Source organism: Ammospiza caudacuta, chromosome Z (assembly GCF_027887145.1).
Source record: "Ammospiza caudacuta isolate bAmmCau1 chromosome Z, bAmmCau1.pri, whole genome shotgun sequence".
NCBI lineage: Eukaryota > Metazoa > Chordata > Aves > Passeriformes > Passerellidae > Ammospiza > Ammospiza caudacuta.
In genome coordinates, this window is record NC_080632.1 from 78089830 (window position 1) to 78113678 (window position 23849).

The 23849-nt window shown below is 59.7% G+C and overlaps 1 protein-coding gene across 1 annotated transcript; it reads left to right on the top strand.

The window, feature by feature from the left end:
• The first annotated feature begins 5 nt into the window (after window positions 1-5).
• Window positions 6-11933, top strand: TMEM8B (transmembrane protein 8B). The gene is made up of 14 exons (XM_058824474.1): window positions 6-227; window positions 772-841; window positions 5648-5837; window positions 6899-7106; window positions 7243-7376; window positions 7511-7770; window positions 7995-8350; window positions 8649-8745; window positions 8954-9077; window positions 10410-10552; window positions 10805-10983; window positions 11058-11204; window positions 11279-11395; window positions 11566-11933. Exons 1-14 carry the CDS (start codon window positions 6-8, stop codon window positions 11899-11901), a joined length of 2583 nt encoding a protein of 860 aa, XP_058680457.1. The 3' UTR covers window positions 11902-11933.
• Window positions 11934-23849: the final 11916 nt, after the last annotated feature.

Sequence of the window (23849 nt, forward strand, 5' to 3'; positions counted from 1 at the left end):
CGAGAATGGCGTCACCGTCGCGCTGCTGCCGCCGCCACCAATCATCGCCCGGGAACAGCGCGGGACAGAGCGCCGCCGGCGGCACGGCCACGCGGGGCGCTACCGCCCCCTGGCGGCCGGAGGGTAAAAGCGCACGGCCGGCAGGAGGAGAGGGACGGGAACGGGAACGGGAACGGGAACGGAAACGGGATGGGAACTGGAACGGGATGGGAACGGAACGGGAACGGGTGAGGGAAGGGGTGGGACCAGGACGGGAACGGCAACGGGAAGGGCAAGGGAAGCGGTGGAACTGGGATGGGAACGGGAGCAGGCGGGGGAAGTGGTGGGACCGGGATGGGAACGGGCCGGGACAGGCAGGAGAGGTGGTGAAACTGGGAGAGGACTGGGCACAGGGAACAGCGGGATAGGGCCGGAACAGGGCCGGCACTGGGGAATCATCAGGACAGGGCCCCGCCGGGGCACGGGCAGGAGGACGGGCGTTGTTTCCTTCCCTCTGCTCCCCTTGAAAGCAGTGAAAGCCCCTGTGCGTCCTGCCAAGGGCACACCTGGTTTTCCGTGGCCTCACTTGTGTGGCCATGGGGCACCCCACACTCCAGTGGGGTGTGTGGGGCCCTGGGACAGTCTCAAATATCTGGGGCTTGTGGAGTTGAACTGCAGCTTCTGAAAGGTTGAGGGTGTGCCAGTCCCCAGTCCCAGCCTGCCTTTCCTCACCCCTGCCTGGCCTCAGTGAAGCCACTCTCAGCCTGGCTCTATGCTCCTTCCTTCCCACAGGGTCACTGCTGCCTTCCCATGAGGAACCCACCTGGCCCTGGGCCCCCATGGGAACCCACACAGAGTTCAGGTTAGTCCCACGGGGCTCTGATGGGACCCTGGAGCTTTGGAGAGTATCTGGAATGGGGACAAGCTCTCTTGTCCATTTCCCAAGGAGAGCATGACCAACTCTTTCAATGGTCCTTGTACATCCCTGTGCCAGAGGCCACTGGCCCCAGAGCTGTGATCTGCACTGGTGATGGAACCCCCAGCCATGCCTGGAGGGGGGCTGTGCTCTGGGGAGGTTTGCTGGGCAGTCAGGCTGGGGTGGCTGCTCCTGCTGCAGCTCCCAGGGTGCCCCGTGGGGAGCACAGGATGAGAGAGGAGCATTCCCATGGGCAGTAGCATTCCCTGCAGCCTCCACTGTGGCCCAGGAGGATGGTGATGTCAGGGGAGTCTGGGGATGATGTCAGGGGAGTTTGGGAAAGTGTGATGAGATCGTTTCCAGTCAAGATGCCCTCATCCCTGCAGGCAATTACAATTACAATTACAATTTGCTTTAAGAAGGTGGTAGCCACTGGTAGAAAACCACCTGACCCGCTTACACAGCCCTGTGGGGTAGGTAGCCCCATTACCTCCAGCTCTATGGGTAGCCCTCATTGCCTCCCATCCCTTTCCCTAATTCCATGGCATGCCAACAGCTTCATGTCCCTCTCCATTATATATTTCTGTGCCCAGGCCCGTGTTCCTATACCCTATACCCGCATCACTGTCCCCTGCCCATTGTTTCTGTCCCAGCCCCAAGTCCCTCTCCCCCAACCTATGTCCGTGTCTGCAGCTCCATGTTCCTGTCCCTCAGCGCCATATCTCTGTTCCCAGCATATATCCTTGTCCCCAGCACCATGTCCCTGTCCCAAGCCCTGTGACTCCATTCCTGGCCCATATCTCAATTCCAGGGACATGTTCCTGCCCCCAGCCCTGTGACCCCATTACCAGCCCGTATCCCAGTTCCAGCACCACATTCCTGCCCTCAGCGCCTTGTTCCCGGCCTCAGACCGTGTCTTTGCCCCAGACGGTGTCTCCGTGCCCTGTGCCCCCGTTCCCGGCTCTGTTCCAGCCCCATGCCCGCGTCCCCAGCGCCGTGTCCCTGTCCCCAGCCCTGTGCCCCAGTTCCCAGCCCATATCTAGGGTTCCAGCCCGGTGTCCCTTTCCTGCAGCTTCCCATCTCCATTCCCGCCCGTGTCGCTGTCCCCCCGTGCCCCGGTCAGCGCCGGGTCCATCCCGGGGGAAACGGGGAGGGGAGAATTGTCTCTCGGGGCGGACGGGGCGTGGCGCGGCCACCGATGATTGACGTGCCAGATGGCCAATGGCTGCGCGGAAGGCGGTCCCGGTGGGCGGGGCGGGTGACGTCAGGGCCGCCGGTGCGCGGCGGGGCGGCCGGAGGCGCGCGCCCCACGGCAGCCGCGGCGGCGGCGGCGGCGATGGCCCGGCGGGGCGGCGGGGGCGGCGGGCAGCGCCTCCCGCTGCCGCTGCTGCTCCTGCCGCTCCTGCTCCTGCCGCCGCCCGCCGCCGGTGAGCGCCGCCGGGAGACCGGGGCGGGGGGCGCGGGTGTGGGGCGGCGGGGCGGGCACGGGACGGGGCGCGGGAGCGCACGCCGAGGGTGCCGGCGCGGCGGGGGCTCGGCGGTACCGCGGGGGACGCGTGTGCGGCGGGTGGGAGAGGCGGCGGAGCGGAGAGCGGGGCTCCCTCAGTGCGGCGGGACGCGAGGGATGAGCTCGGGATGGGTGCGAGGCGCGGGAGCCGTGGGGTGTGGGGTGCGCGCAGTGGGGCGGGGGGCGGCTGCGGACGGAACGCGGGGCTGTGTGCGCTGGGCAGGAGCTGTGGGGCGCGGGGTGCGTGCGGCGGGACGCAGGACATGAACTTGGAATGGGTGTGAGGTACGGGAGCCGTGGGATGTGGGGTGTGCGCGCAGTGCGGGGGTGGGATTGGAGCGCCGGGATGTGCGCGGTGGGCAGGGGGATGCAGGCACGGGGCGCAGGGTCCGTGCGGCGGAGCACAGGACAGCGCGCCGTGGGGCAGCGGGATGAGCGGGTAGTGGGCGTGAGGCAGACGGGCAATGGGATGTGGGGTGTGCATGCAGACGGACAATGGGATGTGGGGTGTGCATGCAGACGGGCAATGGGATGTGGGGCGGGATCAGGTGGGAATGGAGCACGGGGGTGTGCGCGGTGGGCAGGAGGGCTGGAGGTGTGAGTCACGGGGCAGAGGGATGAGCTTGGGATGGGTGTGAAGTACACGAACAATGGGATGCGGGGTGTGCGTGCGGTGGGGCAGGGAGTGGGTGAGATGGGGTGGGCAGAAGGGCTGCAGGTGTGGGGTGCGGGGCGCCATGTGGTGGGGGTCAGGGGATGCGCTTGGAATGTGTAGCTTGGGATGAGCTACACGAGCAATGGGATGTGAGGTTTGCATGCAGTGGGGCAGGGTGTGGGTGAGAATGGAGCACAAGGGTGCAGCTGGGGGGGGATGGCGTCCTGGGATGTGGGGTGCACCTGTGATGGGACACGGTGAGTGTGGCACAAGGGATGGGGCAGCGTGCAGTGGGGTTTGGGGCAGATATGCTGCAGAGTACAGAGGTGTCCCCAGCTGGTGTGGGGTGTCATGGGACACACGGTACACCCACACTGGGTCACGAGGTGGGTGTGACGGGCAGAGATGCGTGTGCAGGGAGCTGTTTGCATAATGGGACACAGGGATGCCTGTGCACAGGGTACTGGATGTCTGTGGAATGGGATGCATGGATGTGCCTGCAGTGGGGCACAGTGTACCCATGCAGTGGGGCATGGAGACTTGCCTTGGAGATGAGCAGTGGGGTGCAGAGTTGTGCGTGCGAGGAGGACGCAGGCAGTGCACAGGCAGTGGAACGCCCTGGGACGGAGGCGTGTGCGTGGGTAGTGAGTGAGCCCGGGGGGTTGCAGATGCAGGGCAGGAGGCTGTGTGCGCGCAGGGGGCAGCGGAGATGGACAGCCTGCAGAAGCGGGGGTGTGTGTCCAGCGGGGCGTCAGGATCTGCGGGGGATACATCAGCGACAGTATGAGACCAGGAGCAGACTGTGGGGCAGGGAGCTGGCTTAGTGACCGACATGCGGAAGGATACTTGGGTGCTTCGAGGGGGCATCCCCCGGGAAGGAGGGAAGCTGGCCGGGGCTGCCGGTGCCCGGTGCCGCGGCGGGGCGGCAGCGGGAGCTGCGCGCGGTGCTGACCGCCGGCGCGGAGCTGTCCGCGGTGCTGACCGCCGGCCGCGACCCGAGGCTGTAGCAGCGGGGCTGGGGTCCTGCGGCTCTGGCCGCTGGCGGCCTGAAGCAGAGGGGCTTTGGCTTTTCTCCTTCCATCCACTGCGCTTCCATGGATAGTAATCCCGGTCCATCCTCCAGCACCTTTCCCCTGCTCTGGCTGCATTGCCATGCCACCTCAGACTGACCCTTTCCGGCAACCACATCCCTCACCTTGCCCTGGGTGAGAGAGTGTAGGGGGGCTGTGCTGGCACTGGGTAGCTCGGGGTCCTTCCCCCAGTTACCCTTCTGGAGTTGTGTTCAAGACCCTCCCTGGGGTCCCCTGCCAGGTCATTGTCCCCACGTGGGGCTGTGGAGTGACCAGGTGGTTCCTGGTGGAGAAATTGGGATCGGATGCTCTTGCATTGAGGAGACAGGTGTTTCATGCCTGGCTTGTGCCGGCTGGGAGTGAAGGGGAGGGGGAGCTGCCTTTGTTCCAGACAAGGGAGCAGATGCATGTCAGTGTACAGCCTGCTGGGGCTGCACACACGCAGCACAAACACACGTGCATACAAGCACATGCGCACACTCCCAGCCAAGAACATGTAGTGCAAAGCAGACCCTCTTCTCAGCTATCCCACTTCATGCTGGACAAGTCCTCCTGGGCACAGACCTGTTCCCAGCCCACCCTCTACTGGCCTCCCCCTTTCCAGTAGCTTGTGAAGAGGGGTATCTCATTCTTGCTGTGTCTCTAGAGAAAAATGGATGGGTCTCCCAGGCTGGCACTGGTGTAGCGTGGTAATGGTAGGTGAAGTTATGGCTCCTGTCTCGAGTCCTGCTCTCCCTTGTGACAAAGAAATGGCTGTCTCACTGCTGCTGGGGCTCCTGGAAATTCTTCAAAATCGACCTGTCAGGCAGCTTGTCAGGGGGCCCTCACCTGTGCCGTGGGCTTGCAGGAAGCGTCTTTCAGACATGGGGCTGTGCACAGGCACACACCCCCTTGGGCGTGGGCTTGCACGCCTCCACTCTGCCGTGCACGCAGACAGCACCCACGTGTGCATATGTGCACACATATGTGCACCGTTCCTCCTCCACAAACCATGGGAGAGCTGGGAGGCAGCGCAGGAAGTGCTCTGCCTGCTCCTTCTTGTGGCTTAAGGATGAAACTCTGCACTTTATAATGGGCTTGGTGCTGAGCCTCCCCAGCAGGCAGATGAGGGGGAAGGTGTGTTCCTGTGGGACCTAACCTGCTAGGGCATAGCTGAAGCCATGAAGAATGTCCCTTTGCTATTACAGGTAAAATGCAGGGAGCAGAGCATGAGCAGCCAGGACCGTGGGTTCCTCAGGCTACTGCATATCAGTGCCTGCAGTTCAGTGAACTGGACTTGGGGCTGTGCTGAAGCAGGAATGATGCAGACTGTGCCAGGGCTGGGTGACACAGCTGGGGACAGCTGACATCAGCCCTGGGCATTCACTGAAATGGCACTGTCCCAGCCCCTCCTGCCTCCAGGCTGCTGGATGCTTGTGACACAATCAGAGCCTAGGTGGTGGGCCTGCTCTGGGGGGGCGCTCCACAACCCCCTCCCCAACCCTTTGCCCCACTGAGAGCCGCTTGGGTGTCCTTTGCAGACGGGCTCTTTGTGACCGACTACTTCACCCGCACACCACGCAAGCTCAGCCCCTTCCGCTCCTTTGCCAGCATCGAGCTCTTCCACTTCCACATTCCCGAGGACACAGTCATCGCCGTCTGGAACCTCATCACCTTCAAGGAGCAAGGTGGCACCTTTGGGGATCAATGCCCAGACCGCAGCATCACCGTGTGAGTAAGCAGCCTAGCCTGCCTGTATCCTTCCTGCCTGCCTCTGCTGCTCCTGCCTGGATTTGCCCCTCAGCCCCCTCAGCTTTGCCTGCTCTTGCCTGCTTCTTTGCTTGCACAAGCATGTGTACCTATAGAGTCAAAGAATCATAGAACCATAGAATCCTTTGGGTTAGAAAGGACGTTAAAGATCATCTCGTTCCAACCTGCTACCATGGGACGTGTTCCACTAGAGCAGGTTGCCAGCTGAGTACCATGAAGCTGCTCGCTCAACCCCCCCTGCTCCCCCAGTGGGGAGGAGAACATCATGGAAAAAAAGTAAAACTCGTGGGTTGAGATAAAAACAGTTAACTAATCAAAATAAATATGCCAATATCACTAATTATAAAACAGCTACAAAAATAATAATAATAACAACAGTAACAAAAAAGAGAGAGAGAAATAAAACCCGAGAAAGATGAGTGATTCATCACACAATTGCTCACCACATGCTGACTGATGCCCAACCTGCCCCCCAGCAGTGGTTGGTGGCTCCATGCCAACTCTCCCAAGTTTATACACTGGGCAGGAGCTCTATATGGAACAGAATATGTTCTGTATGGTATGAAACATTACTTTGGTCAGTTTGGGTCAGCTCTCCAGGCCATGCTCCCTTCTAACGTCTTGTGCACCCGCTCTCTGGCAGAGCATGAGACACTGAAAAGGGCTTTAGGGTAAGAGCTGCTGAGCAACAACTGAAACGTCAGTGTGTTATCAACATTGTTCTCATACTAAATCCAAAACACAGCACTGTACCAGCCACTCAGAAGAAAATGAACCCTATCCCAGCCAAAACCCAGACAACGTGTATGCTCTCTCCCCATGATTCATCCTCCCAGGACCAATGCAGGCTCCACTCTTCTGTGCCTGTCTCAGATGAACTGTTTTGCTTGAACACCCACTCAGGAAGGCTCAGTCTCCAGAAAGGTCCCAGCTTCCCAGATGTCTTTAAGCACACAGGAAGACACCCACATGTAGGACACACTGGCCAGCCTACAGCCTGCTGACTGCCGTCTCTCCTGCAGGTATTTCCGCTCAGGGGCTCCCTCCGTCATTAACCCGCTGCACACGCACTTCCCCAGGGACACGGCTGTCCCTGGCTCCTTTGCACTGACCCTCACCTGGACCCTGCCCAACCGCACCACAGGCGTCTTCAATGTCACCAGCCCACTGCCTGGGGACTGGTTCCTGGCTGCCCACCTGCCCAAGGATGAGGGCAAGATCTCCGTTAAGGTGAAGGGCCTGGAAGGATCATGGTGGGGCAGGGCTGGGGTCTGACTGCTCTGCGCTGGCAGTGCCCAGGGCAGGTGTCCCAAGTGGGGGCAGTGCCCTGTGCCCCCTGCCCTGTGCTGACTCTGCTCTGCTGCAGGGGCTCTACGAGGAGTGCCAGTATCTCTTCCAGCCACAGCTCATCGTGCAGCGCCTGGTGAACATCGCGGTGCTGTACCCCGGTCATGTCACCGAGCAGAGCATGGCCCCCCACAACCGCTCCTGCCTCTACAAGTGAGTGTGAGAAGGTCACCTATGGAGGGGGCATTCTCAGGGTGGGGAGATGGGGGTGTCCCATCCCTCTGGCTTCCCTCCCCAGCCCTGTTAGTCCGTAGTGATGGGCACAGCCTGGCACTGCTGTCCCGCAGGGTCTTTGTGCCCAGCTACACATCACGAGTGCTCGTGGAGGTGCTGCGGTGCCGTGGGGCCGAGGGCTGCCCACTCTCTCTGCGTGTGCGGGCCAAGGCTCCTCCCCTGCACAACTCCACAACCCTGGACTGCCGGGAACACACTCCCTGCCAGCTGGCACAGGACCTGCCCTTCTGGCAGCACTGGTACTACGTGCTGGTGGAGAAACACCCTGGGGTGCTGGGCACCGTCTCCTTCCAGGTCACCGTGCAGCTCACAGGTGAGGTTGCATGTGGAGGTGTGGGTGGAGGCATGGTCTTGACTCTGCTTTGGTGTGGGGGCTAAAGGATGCCCTCAGGATCTGTTGCAGCTGGGCACAGGGTTATACCTAGCTCTGCTGGGCTGGATTGCACATGGAGATGAATGGTGGCCAAGAAGGAAAGGTGGGAACTGAGAGTGGGCTGGGGCTGTGTGGTGCCCAGGCTGATGGCTCTGTCCCTCCAGACTGTTCCCGACCCAGCCTGGCCCGGCCGCCCTTCCTGCCCTCCAGCGCCTCCATGAACATGCCCCACTCCTTCGGCTCAGCGGGCGGGCTGGCGCTGGGGGACAGCCCGCCACCCACCAGCCCCAACGACACCAAGCACCCGCTCCCCATCCCTGTCACCTTGCACACCGAGGAGCGGTGCTGGCCCGTCCGGCCCACACTGCGCAACGAGCTGGACACCTTCTCTGTCCACTTCTACATCTTCTTCGGGCCCAACGTGTCAGTGCCGCCCGACCGCCCCGCTGTCTTCGTCATCAACCTCCTGCCAGTGCTGGACAGTGGTGGGGTGCTCAACCTGGAGCTGCGGCTCAACGTGGTGAGGTGGCCACATACACCCTGGGGGGTCAGGGTGGCTTGGGATGGGGGGAAGGATGGGAGATGGATGATGTCAAGGCTGCAGCAGGGCAGAGAACAATATTTGGGGTCACAGGCAATGGTTGTGAAGTTTTTGGGTGAAGGAGAATGATTTAGGGTGCTCCAAGGCCCACGTTTGGGGTGTTCTTGGGTGAAGGGCAGTGGGTTAGGGCACTGCTAGTTGGTGTGCTGTGATCCAAGTGCTGTCATAGCAGGGGACAGCACTGGCACTGGTTTAAGGCCATCTCCTCTGCCGTCAGAGCTCCTTGTGTGGTGAGAATGTGACAGTGTTTGGGTGTCTGAACCATGGAGTCCCACTGACATCTGGTGACAACACCTCGGTCACCTGTGAGACAGGTAGGCTGGGCTCTGCATGTCCATCCTGCCATGTCCATGGGGTCACAACCTCTGTGTCTGGTACGAGGCTGGCTGGGGGGAGGCTGCAGAGGCCATGGGGGCATGTGGCCCTGGAGCCTGGCACAGGGTACCCTGTCGCTGCTCCAGCTCTGTCCAGGGCAGGGGGCTGCACCTTGCTCTGCTCACCCCGAGCTCTTCTGGCCCACAGAGTCTCTGGCAGGCTTCCTGCTCTCCGTTAATGCCACAGCCAGCCTCAGCCGCCTGCGGATCCCCTACCCACAGACCGGCAGCTGGTACCTGAGCCTGCGCTCGCTCTGTGCCACGCAGCACGGGTAAGAGCCCCAGAGCAGCACATCCCCTCCCTGTGCCCGAGGGGGGTGTCCTCACTGTGACCCGTGCGTGCCGTGGGTCTGTGGGTGCGCCTGTGCCCTGCGCTGCTGTCTCTGCTCATTGCGTGCACGTGGCTTTGCGGGCCGTGTGTCACCGCGTGTCACCGCGTGTTACCGCGTGTTACCGCGTGTGACCATGCGAGTGCTGCGTGGGCACGGATGGCTCCGGCTCGCGTCTGCCTGGCCATCTGCGGGTCCCCGCGGCTCTTCCCTCTGTCTCGCGGTTAGGAAGCGCCTGTCAGCCCGCGAACGCCGGGCATCTGTCAGCGCCTCTCTCTCCGCCCCCATCCGCGGCACGGCCCATCTGTACCCGTGCCTGGGAGGGGACCGGGCTGTCGCTGGGAGGACAGGGCTCTGCTCTGCCAGTGAGGGGCCATCTCTGGTCAGGCTGGGGGTCTGCTCAGCATCTCCAGGGACTGCTGTGACTCTGTTCCTGGTCTCTGTGTCTGCCTGCAGCCTTGTGGAAGAGTGAGGCTGGCGTGTGTGTGTTTCTGTACGTGCAAGTATGCACGAGTGCGGATGGTGCTGCATGCATGTTTGGGTGCATATGTGCAGCCTGCTCTGTGTGCATGTTCTGGTTTGCACAAGCAGTCAGGGCTTTGCTGAAGCAGTCAGGGCTGTGTGTGTTCTGCACACACACACGTGCAGATTAGACTGTGTGAGGACGCAGTCAGTGGACAGCAGACCCACGTGCAGCTGGCACTGTGTGCATACCTGTGCTGTTGGGGTGCCTATGTGTGCCCAGCCAGCAGCTGGTACATGCTGTCAGCCTGTGGGGCTGCCTGTGCTCGGGGTGTGCTGGAGCTGAGGAGTGCTGGCAGTGCCCAGAGTCTGGTGCAGGGGCAGCCCAGGGCAGTGGGGTTGGTGTGCCTGCTCTGACTCTGCTGCGTTTCTAGTTCATGCTGAGTTGCCAGCCACAGCCAGTCCTTCCCTGATGGGCTCACACATGGCCATTGGGGGTGGGGTGTAGTGTTTGCACAGCAAAAGCCAAATGAAATAGGAACCAGCTGAGTGTGCTGCTAAAGGCAGAAGGGCTTTAAGCATGGCCACGTTCCTCCTGCTCACTCAGGCTGGCACAAACAATTGAAGCACTCAGGATCCTTGGGGACCAGCTCTCAGCTACCCACGCAGCACCAAAGAATCTCATTCTCAAGCTTGCCCAGTCCCTCGATCTCCCATCACCTGCCAAGTCTGGGTGAGACAGGTGGCTCTGGTAGAGGCAGGAGCTCTTCAAGGGCACAGGGTGAGGGCTGACCCCTTTCTCCCACCCCGCAGGTTTGAGCCGTGCACCAACGTGACAGCTGAGGTGTACCTGCGTGCCTACCTCTCACCCTGCATCAACGACTGTGGCATCTACGGCCAGTGCAAGCTGCTGCGCACCAACAACTACCTGTACGCTGCCTGCGAGTGCAAGGCTGGTGAGAGCTGAGCCCGGCACCCACAGACCCTGCGTTCTTCCCTTCCCTTCCCTTCCCTTCCCTTCCCTTCCCTTCCCTTCCCTTCCCTTCCCTTCCCTTCCCTTCCCTTCCCTTCCCCTGGGATGCCACCTGTGTCCCAGTAGTCCATTCGTGCCAGCTCTCTGCAGGGTGCTGGAAAGGGGGTTCCCTGCTCACCCCCCCGACCCTGCAAGTACTGCAGTGGTGATGGCAGCTCTCTCTCCCTGGTCACAGGCTGGAACGGCTGGGGCTGCACGGACAATGCTGAGGCTTTCTCCTACGGCTTCCAGCTCCTCTCCACGCTGCTGCTGTGCCTCAGCAATGTCATGTTTGTGCCTCCTGTGGCCATTGCTGTCCGCAGCCACTACCTCCTAGAAGCTGCTGTCTACATCTTCACCATGTTCTTCTCCACTGTGAGTGTGTGTGGGGCAGCTGAGGGGCTGGGGCTGTGCAGGGCAGCTCTCACAGCCTTTCCCTGCTACCCCAGTTTTACCATGCCTGCGACCAGCCGGGCATTGTGGTGTTCTGCATCATGGAGTATGATGTGCTGCAGTTTTGTGACTTCTTGGGCTCTCTCATGTCTGTCTGGGTCACTGTCATCGCCATGGCCCGGCTCCAGCCCATAGTCAAGCAGGCAAGTGTGGGGAGGGAGCATGCAGGGCAGGCGTGGGAGAGATTTATCCTGATGGGTGCCCCACTGCCCCACAGGTGCTGTACCTGCTGGGGGCCATGCTCCTGTCCATGGCTCTGCAGATGGACCGTCATGGGCTCTGGAACCTTCTGGGGCCCAGCCTTTTCGCTTTGGGGATAATGGCCGTCGCCTGGGTAAGATGATGTCCTTTATGTTCCCATCCTGGCTGCACTCAGCATATCCCCTCTGCTGCTCTCACCCTTCCCCATGAACCCTGGCTCCTGAGGGGTGTGTCACCATGGCACAGAGGCCGTGCTTGTCCCTGCTGTGTGTCCTGTTCCAGCCTGTCCTCTCCCCACCACAGACGGCTCGCACCATCCGTCGCCGCCACTGCTACCCTCCCACCTGGAAGCGCTGGGCTTTCTACCTGTGCCCGGGCGCACTGATCGCGGCGGCGGCTGTGCTGCTCTACGCCTTCGTGGAGACAGAGGAGAACTACTTCTACATCCACAGCATCTGGCACCTGCTCATCGCCGGCAGCGTCGGCTTCCTGCTGCCGCCCCGTGCCAAGCCCAGCCGGCGCCTGGGGCCCCTGCCCCGGCGCAAGGGCTGTGGGTACCAGCTCTGCATCAACGAGCAGGAGGAGCTGGGCCTCGTCGACCCCGCTGTGGCCTCCATCAACAGTATTTGTACCAGCTGATGGCACCAGCTCAGACTCCTCTGTCCTGGAGAGCAGCTCTGTGGGGCTCGGCACCCACTCTCTTTGCTGGCCACCCCTCTCTGGGGTGCCAGGACTCCTCTGGACAGGCACACAGCCACCTGTGCCAACCTGTTCTTCCAATTACAGCCTGATTGAACTTGTCTCCAGGGGTTGCTGTGGCTCAGTCTGGGGCAGAGCTGTGGGGTCTCAAGGCTGAGCTAGGTCACATTCCTCTCTTTGCCAGGCCATGGAGTTACTGAGGGGATATGGTTCGGTGTGGAGGGGAGGAATGGCAGCAGTCTCTGGCTCTCAGTCAGAGCTGCCACTTTGTGGTGGCTGCTCTAGAGCTGATGCAGGCTCCAACGGAGCAAAGTGGCTGGCAGCAGGTGGGGAGCAGAGACTGTAGTGTTTTGGCTCCTGCCATGACAGGTTGCAAGGCTGGGATGTCGTTGTTGGGGCACTGTCCCCTCACAGATGGCTGTAATGCCTGACCTGGGAGCAGCTGTGCTGTACCAGGGCATCCAGGATCCTCTCCAAGCCTGCAGGACTGTGGTGAGCCCATAGCTGTAGGGGGGGTAGGTGCCACTGGGTGCTGCTGCTCCCTGCCATGGAAGTGCAGAGCTCTGAGAGGCCTCTGCCTTCAAAGGCCCATCCCCAGGAGCCCACAGCCTGTTAGTGTCACCCCAATGCCTGGGACAGCCTGCCTCAGCACCCCACACATCACTGTCACCCGGACCAGTGACCCCGTGTCCCTGCTGTTGCCCCCAGCACTGCCTCTGCTGCCTCTGGGCTCCAGTGGGAGGGCTCTGCGTGGGCTGCACCCTGTGACCTGGCTGGGACAGCCCTTTCTCAGCCCCTGCTCCTTGTCTGGCTCACAGGCAGACCTGCGGGCTCAGCACCCACTGCAGCCGGTGGTGACCGTGGTGTGGTGACACACTCTTGGGCTGTGTGTGCACCCCAAGACAGGGGGATTTCACTCTGCATCAGCAGCTCAGAGGGGTCCAGGGAGGACAGGGAAAGTTTCACTGACACTTCTCAGCCCTCTGGGGACTTCCCCAATCTCCTGAGAATTTCTCAGCCCTGCAGGGGTCTTCACGGTGGAATCCTGAGGCAAAGCTTGCATCCTCCTGGCTGAGCAGAGCCCACCCGCCAGCAGCCCCCCTCCCTGTACCCCTGGGGACAGAGCCCGGCACAGGGAGATTTACTGGATGCTTAACAGGATTAGCAACTGCAGGCAGGCAGGCAGCTATGTAATAGGATTGCAATCTAATTGAAACTGCTTCTTGGGAGCTGGGCCCCAGCTGGCCAGAGCAGGGTGGGCTTGGGGGTTTGTGGGGACTGTGGGGATGGGATTGGCAGAGCAGGAGGAGGGATGAGCTGGTGAGGACCATGGCAGTGCTGGTGAGTTCAGGGGTTTGCTGCCTCTGTCTCTGGGCCTTGGTGGGGGCTGTGCCCATGGGGAGCCAGCCTGGTGTGGAAGTAAGCTGGGCAGCCTGGGCAGGAACCCCAGTCTTTATACAAGGATTGGAGAACCTCCATCTGCCACTTTCCTTCCCCCTGAGCTCACCCTCCAGCCCTCTCTCTGCCATACAGAATGTCCTGTCTGGCCAGGTGACAGATTAAGGATTAATTTTTTAATTAAGTCCAATTGCAACCCCACTGGCAGTAGCAGCCCCCAGAGGATGAGGAGCTCAGCTTTAGCTTTCACATCAGCAAGAGGTGGAGTGGAACGCACACTGGGCACAAGCTTGTCCTACACCAGTGCACCCCAGTTTCATGAGGTGTCAGGGCTGCATGGGGCGCCCTTACCCATCCCTCATCTCCTGTCTCACTGCTGCAGGGCTGAAGTGCAAACCTGCTGCTTGTCAAATTTGTGAAGACTCTACAAGAACAGAGCCAGTGGTGGGATGATCTGTCCCTGTGCAAGAAGCTGCACAGCCCCTGCCTGCCCCACAGCAGACACCATGGGGGTGGCATATATGGGACTGGACCCTTGAGGGGTCCTGGAAGAGGTGGGCAAGGGTTTTGGCCAGGAGAGCTGCCCAGGGGAGCCTGAAGGAGCCACACACCAGCTCTGCTAGACTCTGCTTTTCTGGGCAGCTGGTGCAGCTCAGAGCTCCCTCTCCTTTTAATTAAACCAGCAACTGCATTTTTCATCTCAAGGACAGGCCACGCATCTGACCGCACTGCCCAGGAGAGAGCTCAGCCAAGCAGCACTGGAGGGAATCCAGGCACTCTCTGCCAGCCCAGCTCGTCCCTGGGGGCCCGTGGGCTGCCTGCTGAGAGCTGGGAATCCCCATCCTCACTTCATCTCCCAGTCCCAGGGTGGGCAGAACCCCATTCCCCTGCCTAGCTCAGGGTGCAGCTCAGTGCAAGTGCAGAACACACAGTACTGTGGGACAGGAAGGGTTTTTCTCCCTGCTCCAAGCATGGAGAAGCAGGTCTCTCCTGTGGGACACCCAGCACAGGGGGTGTGTGGGCCTCTCCCACCTCTCCCTCCCTCCCCCACCACGGGGGACTCCAGTTCCCATCACTCACCTCCCCTTTGTGGCAAGGTCAGGAGCACCAGTGTGTCCATCCCTCTGGGTCTAATGAGCTTTCCTGTCACGGTTCCCCAAAGCCTCCAGCCCCTGCCCCTTGAGGATGCACTTGGGGTGAAGGCTGGACTCTCCCACCTTCCCCTCCTGCTCAGAGAGTTGGGGTCTCTGTGAGTCCCACCCTCTCAGTGTAAACAGCTTTCCCGATGTTCCATCCCTGCCTCTGCCAGGCACAGCAACCACATAACCATGGCAACAGTATCCCTATAACAGCCAGGTACATCTGACATCCCCATGGCAACCAACTCCCGGAACAGCCGATGAGGAGCTTTGCTTCCTCAGTGCTGGTGAGGGATGGGGGGGATTCGAGCCATTCCAGGTCAGGTGGTGGCAGGGACCTGGGGACAGACACAGCTGGGTAGAGTTTTTGACTCGAGTGTGGGGCAGCATAAGTCTCTATAGCCTCCGTCCTGACAGGTGGGATGCAGTGGGCACATAGGATGCACCAGAAGGCGGCAGCCCCGGGAGCAGTATCCCCCTGATTGCTGCATCCCTGCTCCATTCTGCCTGCGCTGTCAGTGCCATCGGGCCAGCGCTCCCTGCTCCAACTCAAGTTTCTTGGAAACGTCCATCCCAAACAGTGGCGTTGTGCTTCCTGCCACATCCTCCTCCCACGCCAGTCCCCGCTAAAGAGCTGCTCCGCCTGCTGCCCTCACCTTGCCCTCCTCGGGGGCTGCCGGACCCTCCCACGCTGCCCGCCCAGCGCCTCCTGTCCGCGCTCATCTCCCAGCAGCCCTGACGCAGTCTGTCGTTGCAGATGGCAATTGCATGCCATGCAACTTTAATGTGTTAGGCCTGAATTATTGAGCCCTGCAGCAGACTGCGCGCACGCAGGCAGCACCCGGCAGCCCTCCTCCTCCTCCTCCTCCTCCTCCTCCTCCTCCTCCTCCTCCTCTCCCTGCCCCCGTGTGCCTGGCCAGGCAGCAGCGGGAGGGGGCTGGTGGGAGGTCCAAGGGTTTGGGGTCTCTCTGGGTGCACAGGGGTGCTGTGCCCCTTGCTAAGCGCCGTGGCTGGGAGGTGTGGGTGGAAGGGTGGCTGAGGCTGTCACCAGATCGGTCACCTGGGGGTTGGTGAGTCCCCAGGCAGGTGTGTGGGGAGGGACGTGTAACCCTGCTGTCCCTGCCTCAGCATTTTCTCCCTGTGTCCTCATGAAACCCCGGGTCAAGAGGCACAGATCATCCCCTGGAGCTGCGCTGGGAGTGCTCAGCCCTCCTGCTCACTGTGCTGCCAGACCCAGGGAGGCAAAGCCTTTCCGCCCCAGTCAATGTAAATCCCGCGGTGGATACAGACAGAGCTTGCTCCCTGGCCGGACACGGCTGTCACTGTGCTGCTCCGGGGATGATGAAGGGCTCAGAGAATGCCCTGGCTGCTCTCTTATTTTTGCAGTTTGCCTGAAGCACCCTGCAGCCACTCGATGATTTTCTCATCAGAGTAGCAAGGCTTGACTGCCCTCCCCACACAGCCCCATCCATCACCCTCGGCTGGCACCACTGTGCAGCTCACAGGCACTGGCCCTGCCCTGCTCGGTCCCTGGCTGTCCCTCAGCCCTGCAGGCAGTGCCTGCACCATGGCCAGCCTGGGAGCGCAGCTCTGTGCATGCAAAGGGACCCTGTTTTCTCTGGGGGAGCCCATGCACAGCCTGCTTGCTCACCCCTCCTCCTGCCCCGTGCCCCAGCTCCGGGTCTCATCCTCCCTGCTGCCATCCCCACCCTCCGGAGAGGGGATCAGGGACCCCTCAGAGCTTCACCCCGGTCTGCTGCACGCTGGGTGAGGAGCAGCTGGCAGCCAGGCACTCACTAGTGGGAGATACACTGGGAGAAAGCCCAGCTCCAGCGCCGTGGGGCAGCTCTCCAGGGCCCTGTTCCTGGGAAACACCCTGCCATGGGTACCTGTGCCACAGAACCGAGACAGAGCCGAGCATGGCAAAGTCAGCCCAGAGCTGACAAGGGGGTGTTGGGGAGCTCAGGGCACTGAGAGCCAGCATTGTCCCAGCAGCACATCATGTCACAACACCTGGAGGAGTGGGGAAACACAAAAGTGGCAGGGCACACCCAGTTTGGCATCAGGGTAGGGGTGCAGGGGCCATGGGCATGAGGGACAAAGGCTTGGCTGTACCCACAGGGACCAGAGCATTGCAGGGGGAGTGTGTCAAGGGACAAACAGCAGCTGCCATGGTCACATGGCTGGAAGGGAGCAGCAGGCAGGAAAGGGGGACACTGAGACATGGGAAATCAGGAAAAATGTGCTGGTGATGCAAAGCATCAGGATTTTTCAGCTGCTGCTAATTGAGTTTCTTGGAGAGGTTGGTGGGGAAACCTGCGGGGGGGCTGGACTCAGGACTTTATCCCTGGCAATTTAGAAGAGGGCTGTCGAAGACCTGCTCTGTCGAGCGGAAAAACCACTTGAGTCGTGCTTAACTTCATCAAGGGAACTGCATAGAAATCAGGGAGCTTGCTAAGAGAAATTAATAGAGCAGCCAGGGGGGCAGGCTGCCTGCAGACAGCATGAGAACCGCTCAGATCCGCATGCTGGAGACTTTCAGTAAATGAACATGTCCTTTAACAAGATTTGCAAGGCCAGCATGGCCAAGGAGCAGAGTGAGTAAATGGGTGGGAAAGGTCATCCCTCAAGGAAGGGAGCTGTGCCAAAATGAAGAGCACATGAAAGGGGGGAAGGTTACATGAAAAACAAGAGCAAAACAACCCGCAGAGAGCCTTTGAGGAAGATCTTGGCAACAGTTTAAAATTGCAAATAATTTTGCAGTGCTAAATTTCCTAAATTGTTGCCATAGCAATGAGAGTTTGGGGATGTCTGGGGTGCATCAGAGTGCTGCAGCTTAGATTTACCCCTTTGGATGAATCTTGGAGTAGGATCTGTGAGTCCTGACAGCTCTTTCTGTTAGGACAAGGAAGCCAAGTGTTTCTATCCCTGAAGCAGACATCTATGGCCCACAGAGGGGTGATGCTGAAGGAGGAGCCTTGGCACATCCTGGCTGGTGAGCAGAGGAAGGGCTGGGACTGCAAGGACAAAGTCTACGAGTACAAAATGCAGCTGCACTTGCTGTCAACTGGTAGGAAATTAGGGCAGTCGCTCTTGTGAGAAATCAGCCTTGCACCAACAGAAATCAAGCTGTTATACCAAATGCAATCCTGGATAAATTTATCTTAAGAAGCAAGCCTGCAGAGGAAGATAAAATCAAGTTAGCAGAGGCTGAGAACACTGTCCATAGACGAAAAGCCACTGTTCCCTTTATGGCTTGCAGATTAAAGTTTTCCCTTAAAAATCATTTCCCCCCACTCAAACACTACCACTAAAATTTCCCTTGAGCCCCAAGCACTAGGCAATATGTTGTTATGTGTGAACAGAGCTCTCAATGGAGCCTGCATTAGAGAAATCATATTGAAGCTTCCTGTTGGGCTGAGAGAGGTGTCTACAATGGGAGGAATATTACAGATTATTCTTACTTTACATAAATATGCTTCATCACCTCCACAGCTAAAACACAAGGCTCTGCATTTTGAAGAGGAATGTTTTTGGCTAAAATTAAATGGGCTTGGAATAAGTGCAATCCAGAGGCTCCTGGCTCAGCAGGAGGGAGGGAGGTAAGTCCCTGAGGGCTCCGTGTGCCAAGTCCTCCTGAGCAGCTTTGCCCCAGGGCTTGCCTGCAGTCAGCAAATCTCCTGCCAGCACAACTACAAATCCCAGATGAGCCCATGAGGATTGTTGTTCTAATTAACTAATGAAGCCGTCTCCTGTTGGGAGGATGGATAATCTTAGCTGGAGGCTTCCTCCCCGTGGTGGGGGAGGACTTGGAGCAACACCCACCTCCTCCCATGGGACCTCATAAATGTTTGTACACCGCGGGGCTGTAGGTGCTGCAGGGAGGTGCTCCCAGGCACAGCATCTCCCTGCACCCTGCCCTCAACCTGCCTTCAAAAATCTGACTCTGTCCTCTGTCTCACCCTGCCTTCAACCTGCCTTCAAAAATCCGTCTGACCCCTTCCTCTGTCTGGCAGGTCCAAAAGCAGTTCGGCTGCTCTCATCCCTGAGTTTTAACTTTGGTCTCACAGTTTTCAGGCAAATCACAAGAGAAAAATTAACATTTGAGGAGGGTGAAGTCTGTGCAGGATCTCCCCGAGCTGCAGCCATGCACAGCACAGGAGGATCCACTTCAAAGGGAGGAGCCACTTCATTAAAAAAGAGAACTAGGGCTTTTGATATCAAGATAAACATCCTGATACACATCAAAGCAGCTTCCTCTCCTTGTCCTCAGACACCCTCTCCTGCTTCACTTAAGTTATGGATTTTGGAATTATACCTCTGCCTAATCCATGCTGTGCTGCATCTCATCTGGATGGCTGTTTGGTGGGGGAGATTCTGGGTGCTGTTTTGTGGTGTGTGAGACCTTCAGGTCATGTCCATGAACCTAAACACTTTGTCATTGCCTTCTGTTCCACACACGAAGAACTAAGAGCTGCTGGTGAAAGTGATTCCATTTCCATTGAAAAACATCATGTTTTTAAAAGAAAGTGCTGTAGGGAAGGGGCCAAAGGCCAGCTGGGTTGCCTGAGAACCCAGAGACATCCATCCCTTTGGACACCCACCTTGAATGGATGCAGGCCCATCCTTGGGCACCCAACAGCCTGGGAGAGAGGACTGAGGTGAGGATGCAGGGGTGGTGTGTGCACAGGGTGCTGGGGGAGTCACACCCTGTGGAGAGCCTGGTTCAAGCATGGCTTAAAGAAAGAGGCCATGAAGGTAGACAGCTGATGGGAAAGTAAAAGGCAGCTGTAAAGCAGCAGTTCCCAGGCTTGATTTTGTAAATAACTAGGTTCTCAGGCACCTTTTCTATAAACAGCAGGATTCTCAGACAGTCTTCCCATAACAGTCCTTGGCTGCTCTGGGAACAGATATGAAGGTTTTGAGAACTTTTCATATCACAGTGAGAACACTAATTTTGGTTTCAATAACAACCACGGGTATTGTAAACAAAAGGAAGGGTTAGAGTTTTTCTCTGTAACCTATCGTGAGCTCAGATTTTGCAATATGCATGAAGTTAATTAACACTATTATAAAGGGTGACTGATTTCATCAATAAATCAGAGTCGATGCTGATCAACAACAAGATGGGTCGTCTCCCTTCGCTTTCAACAACGCCCACCTTGCTACACCTCTCCTTCAATATTGGGGGATTACGAGAAGGATTTCATAAGGCTCAAGAGCCTTGTCCAGTTCCTAATGCCAACACCTCGTGCTTTTGCTGTGGCCAGGGCTTTATCAGGGTGGCCATTGGAGCTGGGCTGCAGGTGAGCTGTGGCCAGGAGTTCTGCGTACCCCTCATCAGGTCACCCCAGGCCTTGGGGCACTCTTTGGGACAGGAAAGAAAAGAGAAGTGGCTGATGCAGTGGGGAAGACACAGGACTGAGCATTCAACTATTGGCAGGCAACTACAGACACAGCCCAAAGCTGCTCTCAGGGCAGCCATTTGGGTCACATTGGCTGTGCTCCAGGTTTGTGAGATGGGGCTGGGCTCAAGAGGGCACAGTTCATCACCTCCAGGTTACTGTGTGCTGGCTGGAGCGAGGCACAGGGGCAAAGAGCTTGCTGTCACTGGCAGGTAACAGCTTTATTAATTCAATTCTTCTAGACATGAACATAGGCTCTGGACATGGGGCAGGCCATGCAGGAGGGAGAGGATCAGGAGGGTGGTACAGCTTTGACTTGCTCCAGAATGGGTTAAAAACAAGGAAAAATCCTCCATTAAAAACAAGGAAAAATCCTCCCCCCGTCTCCACTACCCCAGGGATCCATTCTAGCTGCCCTGGCTGTTTTGTTTCAGCTGCCCTGTCCAAGCTGCTGTGTGTAACAGAGGCAGAAGGAATTGTATGCCCAGGCTGCCCAGCGCAGTATCCTCCAGGCCCCATGGCCTCTAAACAGCAACACTGAAATCCTGTTGAGGCACACTGGTGCTTTCACTTGTGTTTCTAGCCTGGAGAAGATCATGCATGCCCCAGAAGAAGCCCACCCTTTTCCCTGTGCTCTCTTGGCTGTCACTCCAGCCCTCAAGTGCAGACACATTGCATGTGCCTGGAGAGGGGGTCTCACCAGGCAGAGCTTGTGATGGAGACCCCCAGGAAAGGCGAGGGCTTCGTCTATCCCAGACCTCTCACACCAGCATCCCCCTGTGCCAGCCCCATACGCCTGCTGGAGCCTGCACTGCGCCCCAGCACTCGGGGCTCGCTGGGGAGAGACTGGGGCGCAGCCCTGCCCCGCTGCCCCGGCGCTGCCCCGAGCCCCGGCCGGAGGGGAGCAGGGCCGCGGGAAGCGGGGGCCACGGGATGTGTGCAGGCGGAGGCTGGAGCACAGGGAGCCGTGGGGCGCCCCAGCCTAGCCCGGCAGGACAGCCCCGCTGCCCACGGCCCGCGAGTGGCGCTGGGGCAACCCCTCGGCACGGGGACACCGCGGCGGCGGCGATGCCGCAGCCCCGCCGGGCCCGGCGGGCTCCGGGTCCTCCGCGGGAGCTCCACCGGGACTGCCCCGCCCGTGACGTCATGGAGCCCCGCCCCCTCTCGGTCACGGCCTTTGCGATTGGGTGGCGTGCCCCGTTGGACCCGCCCACCCTCTCCTTTCTGAGTTTCTATTGGTGGCTGAGCTGTCACTCCAGCCAGGCCACGCCCCTCACAGGCAGGCGGGGACCTGCACCCTGGAGACCGCGATCCCTGCGCTCCCCCCGCGCCGCTGTGCGTCTTCTTGGCACCGCTCAGCACGCCCGGCAACCCTCACTGCAACCCTGCACCGCTCACTGCACCTCACTGTACCCCTGGCACGCTCCTACACCTCTCGCTGCAACCCCGGCACCCCTCACTGCACCCCCGGCACCTCCAGTGCCGCTCACTGCACTTCACTGCAGTCCCCTGGACCCCTCACTGCACCCCCGGCACCTCCAGTGCCGCTCACTGCACTTCACTGCAGTCCCCTGGACCCCTCACTGCACCCCCGGCACCTCCAGTGCCGCTCACTGCACTTCACTGCAGCCCCCTGGACCCCTCACTGCACCCCCGGCACCTCCAGTGCCGCTCACTGCACTTCACTGCAGCCCCCTGTGCCGTTCACTGCATCCCTGCACCGTTCACTGCCATCCCCTGCACCCCACACTTGCTCCCCACTGCGCCCTTCAATGCCCCCCTCACTGCAACCTCACTGCACTCCTCAGTGTGTCCCTCTGCACCTCTCACTGCACCCCCAGCACCTCCAGTGCCACTCACTGCACCTCACTGCAGCCCTCTGAGCCTCTCACTGCCCCCCTGCACCATTCACTGCCATCTTCTGCACCCCACACTTTCCCCCCACTGCTCCCTTCAATGTACCCTTCACTGCACCCCTCATTGTACCTCCCTGCACCTTTCACTGCACCCCTGCACCCTCCAGCACCGCTCACTGCAACCCCCTGCGCCTCTCACTGCACCCCTGCACTGTTCGTTGTCATCCCTTGCACCCCACTGTTCCTCCCACAGCCCCCTTCAATGCACCCCTCACTGCACCGCTCATTGTGCCCCCTGCACCTCTCACTGCACCCCACCACTCCGGGGAAATCCCGGTTCCCAGTGTCCCACATCGCTGTGTCCCACTCATACCTCTGCTGCTATCCCCTGCGCCCTGACCTGCAGCTCCCAGGACACCACACATCCCCCAACACCACCCTTCTCAGCTGCCAGCCCCCTCCTGCAGCCCCATCTCAGAGCACCCCTCACACCCTTCACCTCCTGAATGCAGGGGAAGAGCCCACCCCACTGCCCCAGCACCCCAGAGCTGAAGGATTGGTGCTGTAGTGCCTCAGGGCTGGAAGGAGTGGGTGTAGACCCAAGTGAGGAGCATGGCAGAATGGCAGGGAGCAGGCCAGGGTGTTGGGGAGTGTGGTGGGATCACGGGGATCCCAGCAGGCTGACTGGGAGCACGACAGGACAACCAGTGGAATGATGGGGAGCACAGCAAGGTCAGTGTGGAGCATGGACAACCACAGCCCAGCCATCGGAGCTTCCCCAGTGCAAGCAGCAGGGCTCAGGAAGGGAGATCCCACCTTTCTCTCCTCTTTGCCCGCCCTGATAGGTCCCAGGAAGAGAAATCCGGGGCAGAGACGTTTGCAGGCCCCATCACTGTGAGGCCTGGGGCCAGAGCGGCTGGCCAGCAGCCAGGCGGTTTCTGCTCCTGCTTGGGAGCACAGAGGATGTTTTGTATGCAGTGGTGGGAGCACCGTGCCCACCAGGGCTGGCCCTGCTGCCAGCAGCCCCACAGCCCCCAGCTCTCGCCCACTGCATCACGAGGCCTCTGTGCCTCTGTGGCATGCCTTTCTCTCCCACCCAGGGTGCACAGCTGGATGGGATGAGGGACAGTGCCGGGGCGCCACAGGCCTTTCCAGCACTACCTGCCCATGTTTCTCCTCTGCTAGATGATGTCTGGGCTGTGATGTTGTTGCTCACTGCTGCTGTGACACCTGCTGTCCCCCTGCCACTTTGCTGTCGGGCCCTGTGACTGTGCCCCTGGTCCCTATCCACAGCTTGGCCACATGTGGGGTGCTCCAGCCAGCTGCCGTGTGCACCTGGAGGATGTGGGGTGCCCTGGCAGGCTCCTGGAAGATGGTGGGGCAGGCAGTGGGCCAGGGTGTGGGGTGGAAAGGGCAGGAGTTCAGGGACACCTAGCTGGGAAGTTACAGGGACGTACTGCAACCTCACCCTGAAAGTCGTGCATGGCATCCAGGCAGTGATGAGCCAATCCATCATCCATACATCCTCAAATTGGAATGACAGCTGCTTCAATATGGACTGCTTGCTCACCTTCCTGCCTGGGCTTGATCTGGCATGGACTGGCCTCTGCACGGTCTCCTCCTCTTCTGGGAGAAGTCGCAGGCCACCTGCCAGCCCTCCAGCACGTGGCATCTGGCATGGCACACCATTTTCATGATGTCTACATCATGATGTACACTTCCTCTTCCTGGATGTGGCAGAGATTCTGAAGGCAGACAGCACCCTGCCCCATCCCCACGGAGGCTGTGCACAAACTGGTGAAGGTGGGGGGTCCAGGTGTGCGTCAGAGGTCCCATCTCCAGGCACACACTATGGTATGTCTGCAGCTACTGCTACCTGATGATGATGATCCATGTGCTGAAGCAGGAGGATCCCTCCTGGAGCAGGAGGGCCTCATCAGAGCGTGTGGCAAGCCCAGGCTGTGAAAGCCCCAGGAAGAAGTCTGCCAAGAACCTGGACACTAAGAGACCGCGGCTTCTGCACACGCTGCCTCCCCAGCACAGCATCACCCACCCCAGCCTCCTTTCCTGCGGAAGGATGCAGCCTGGGC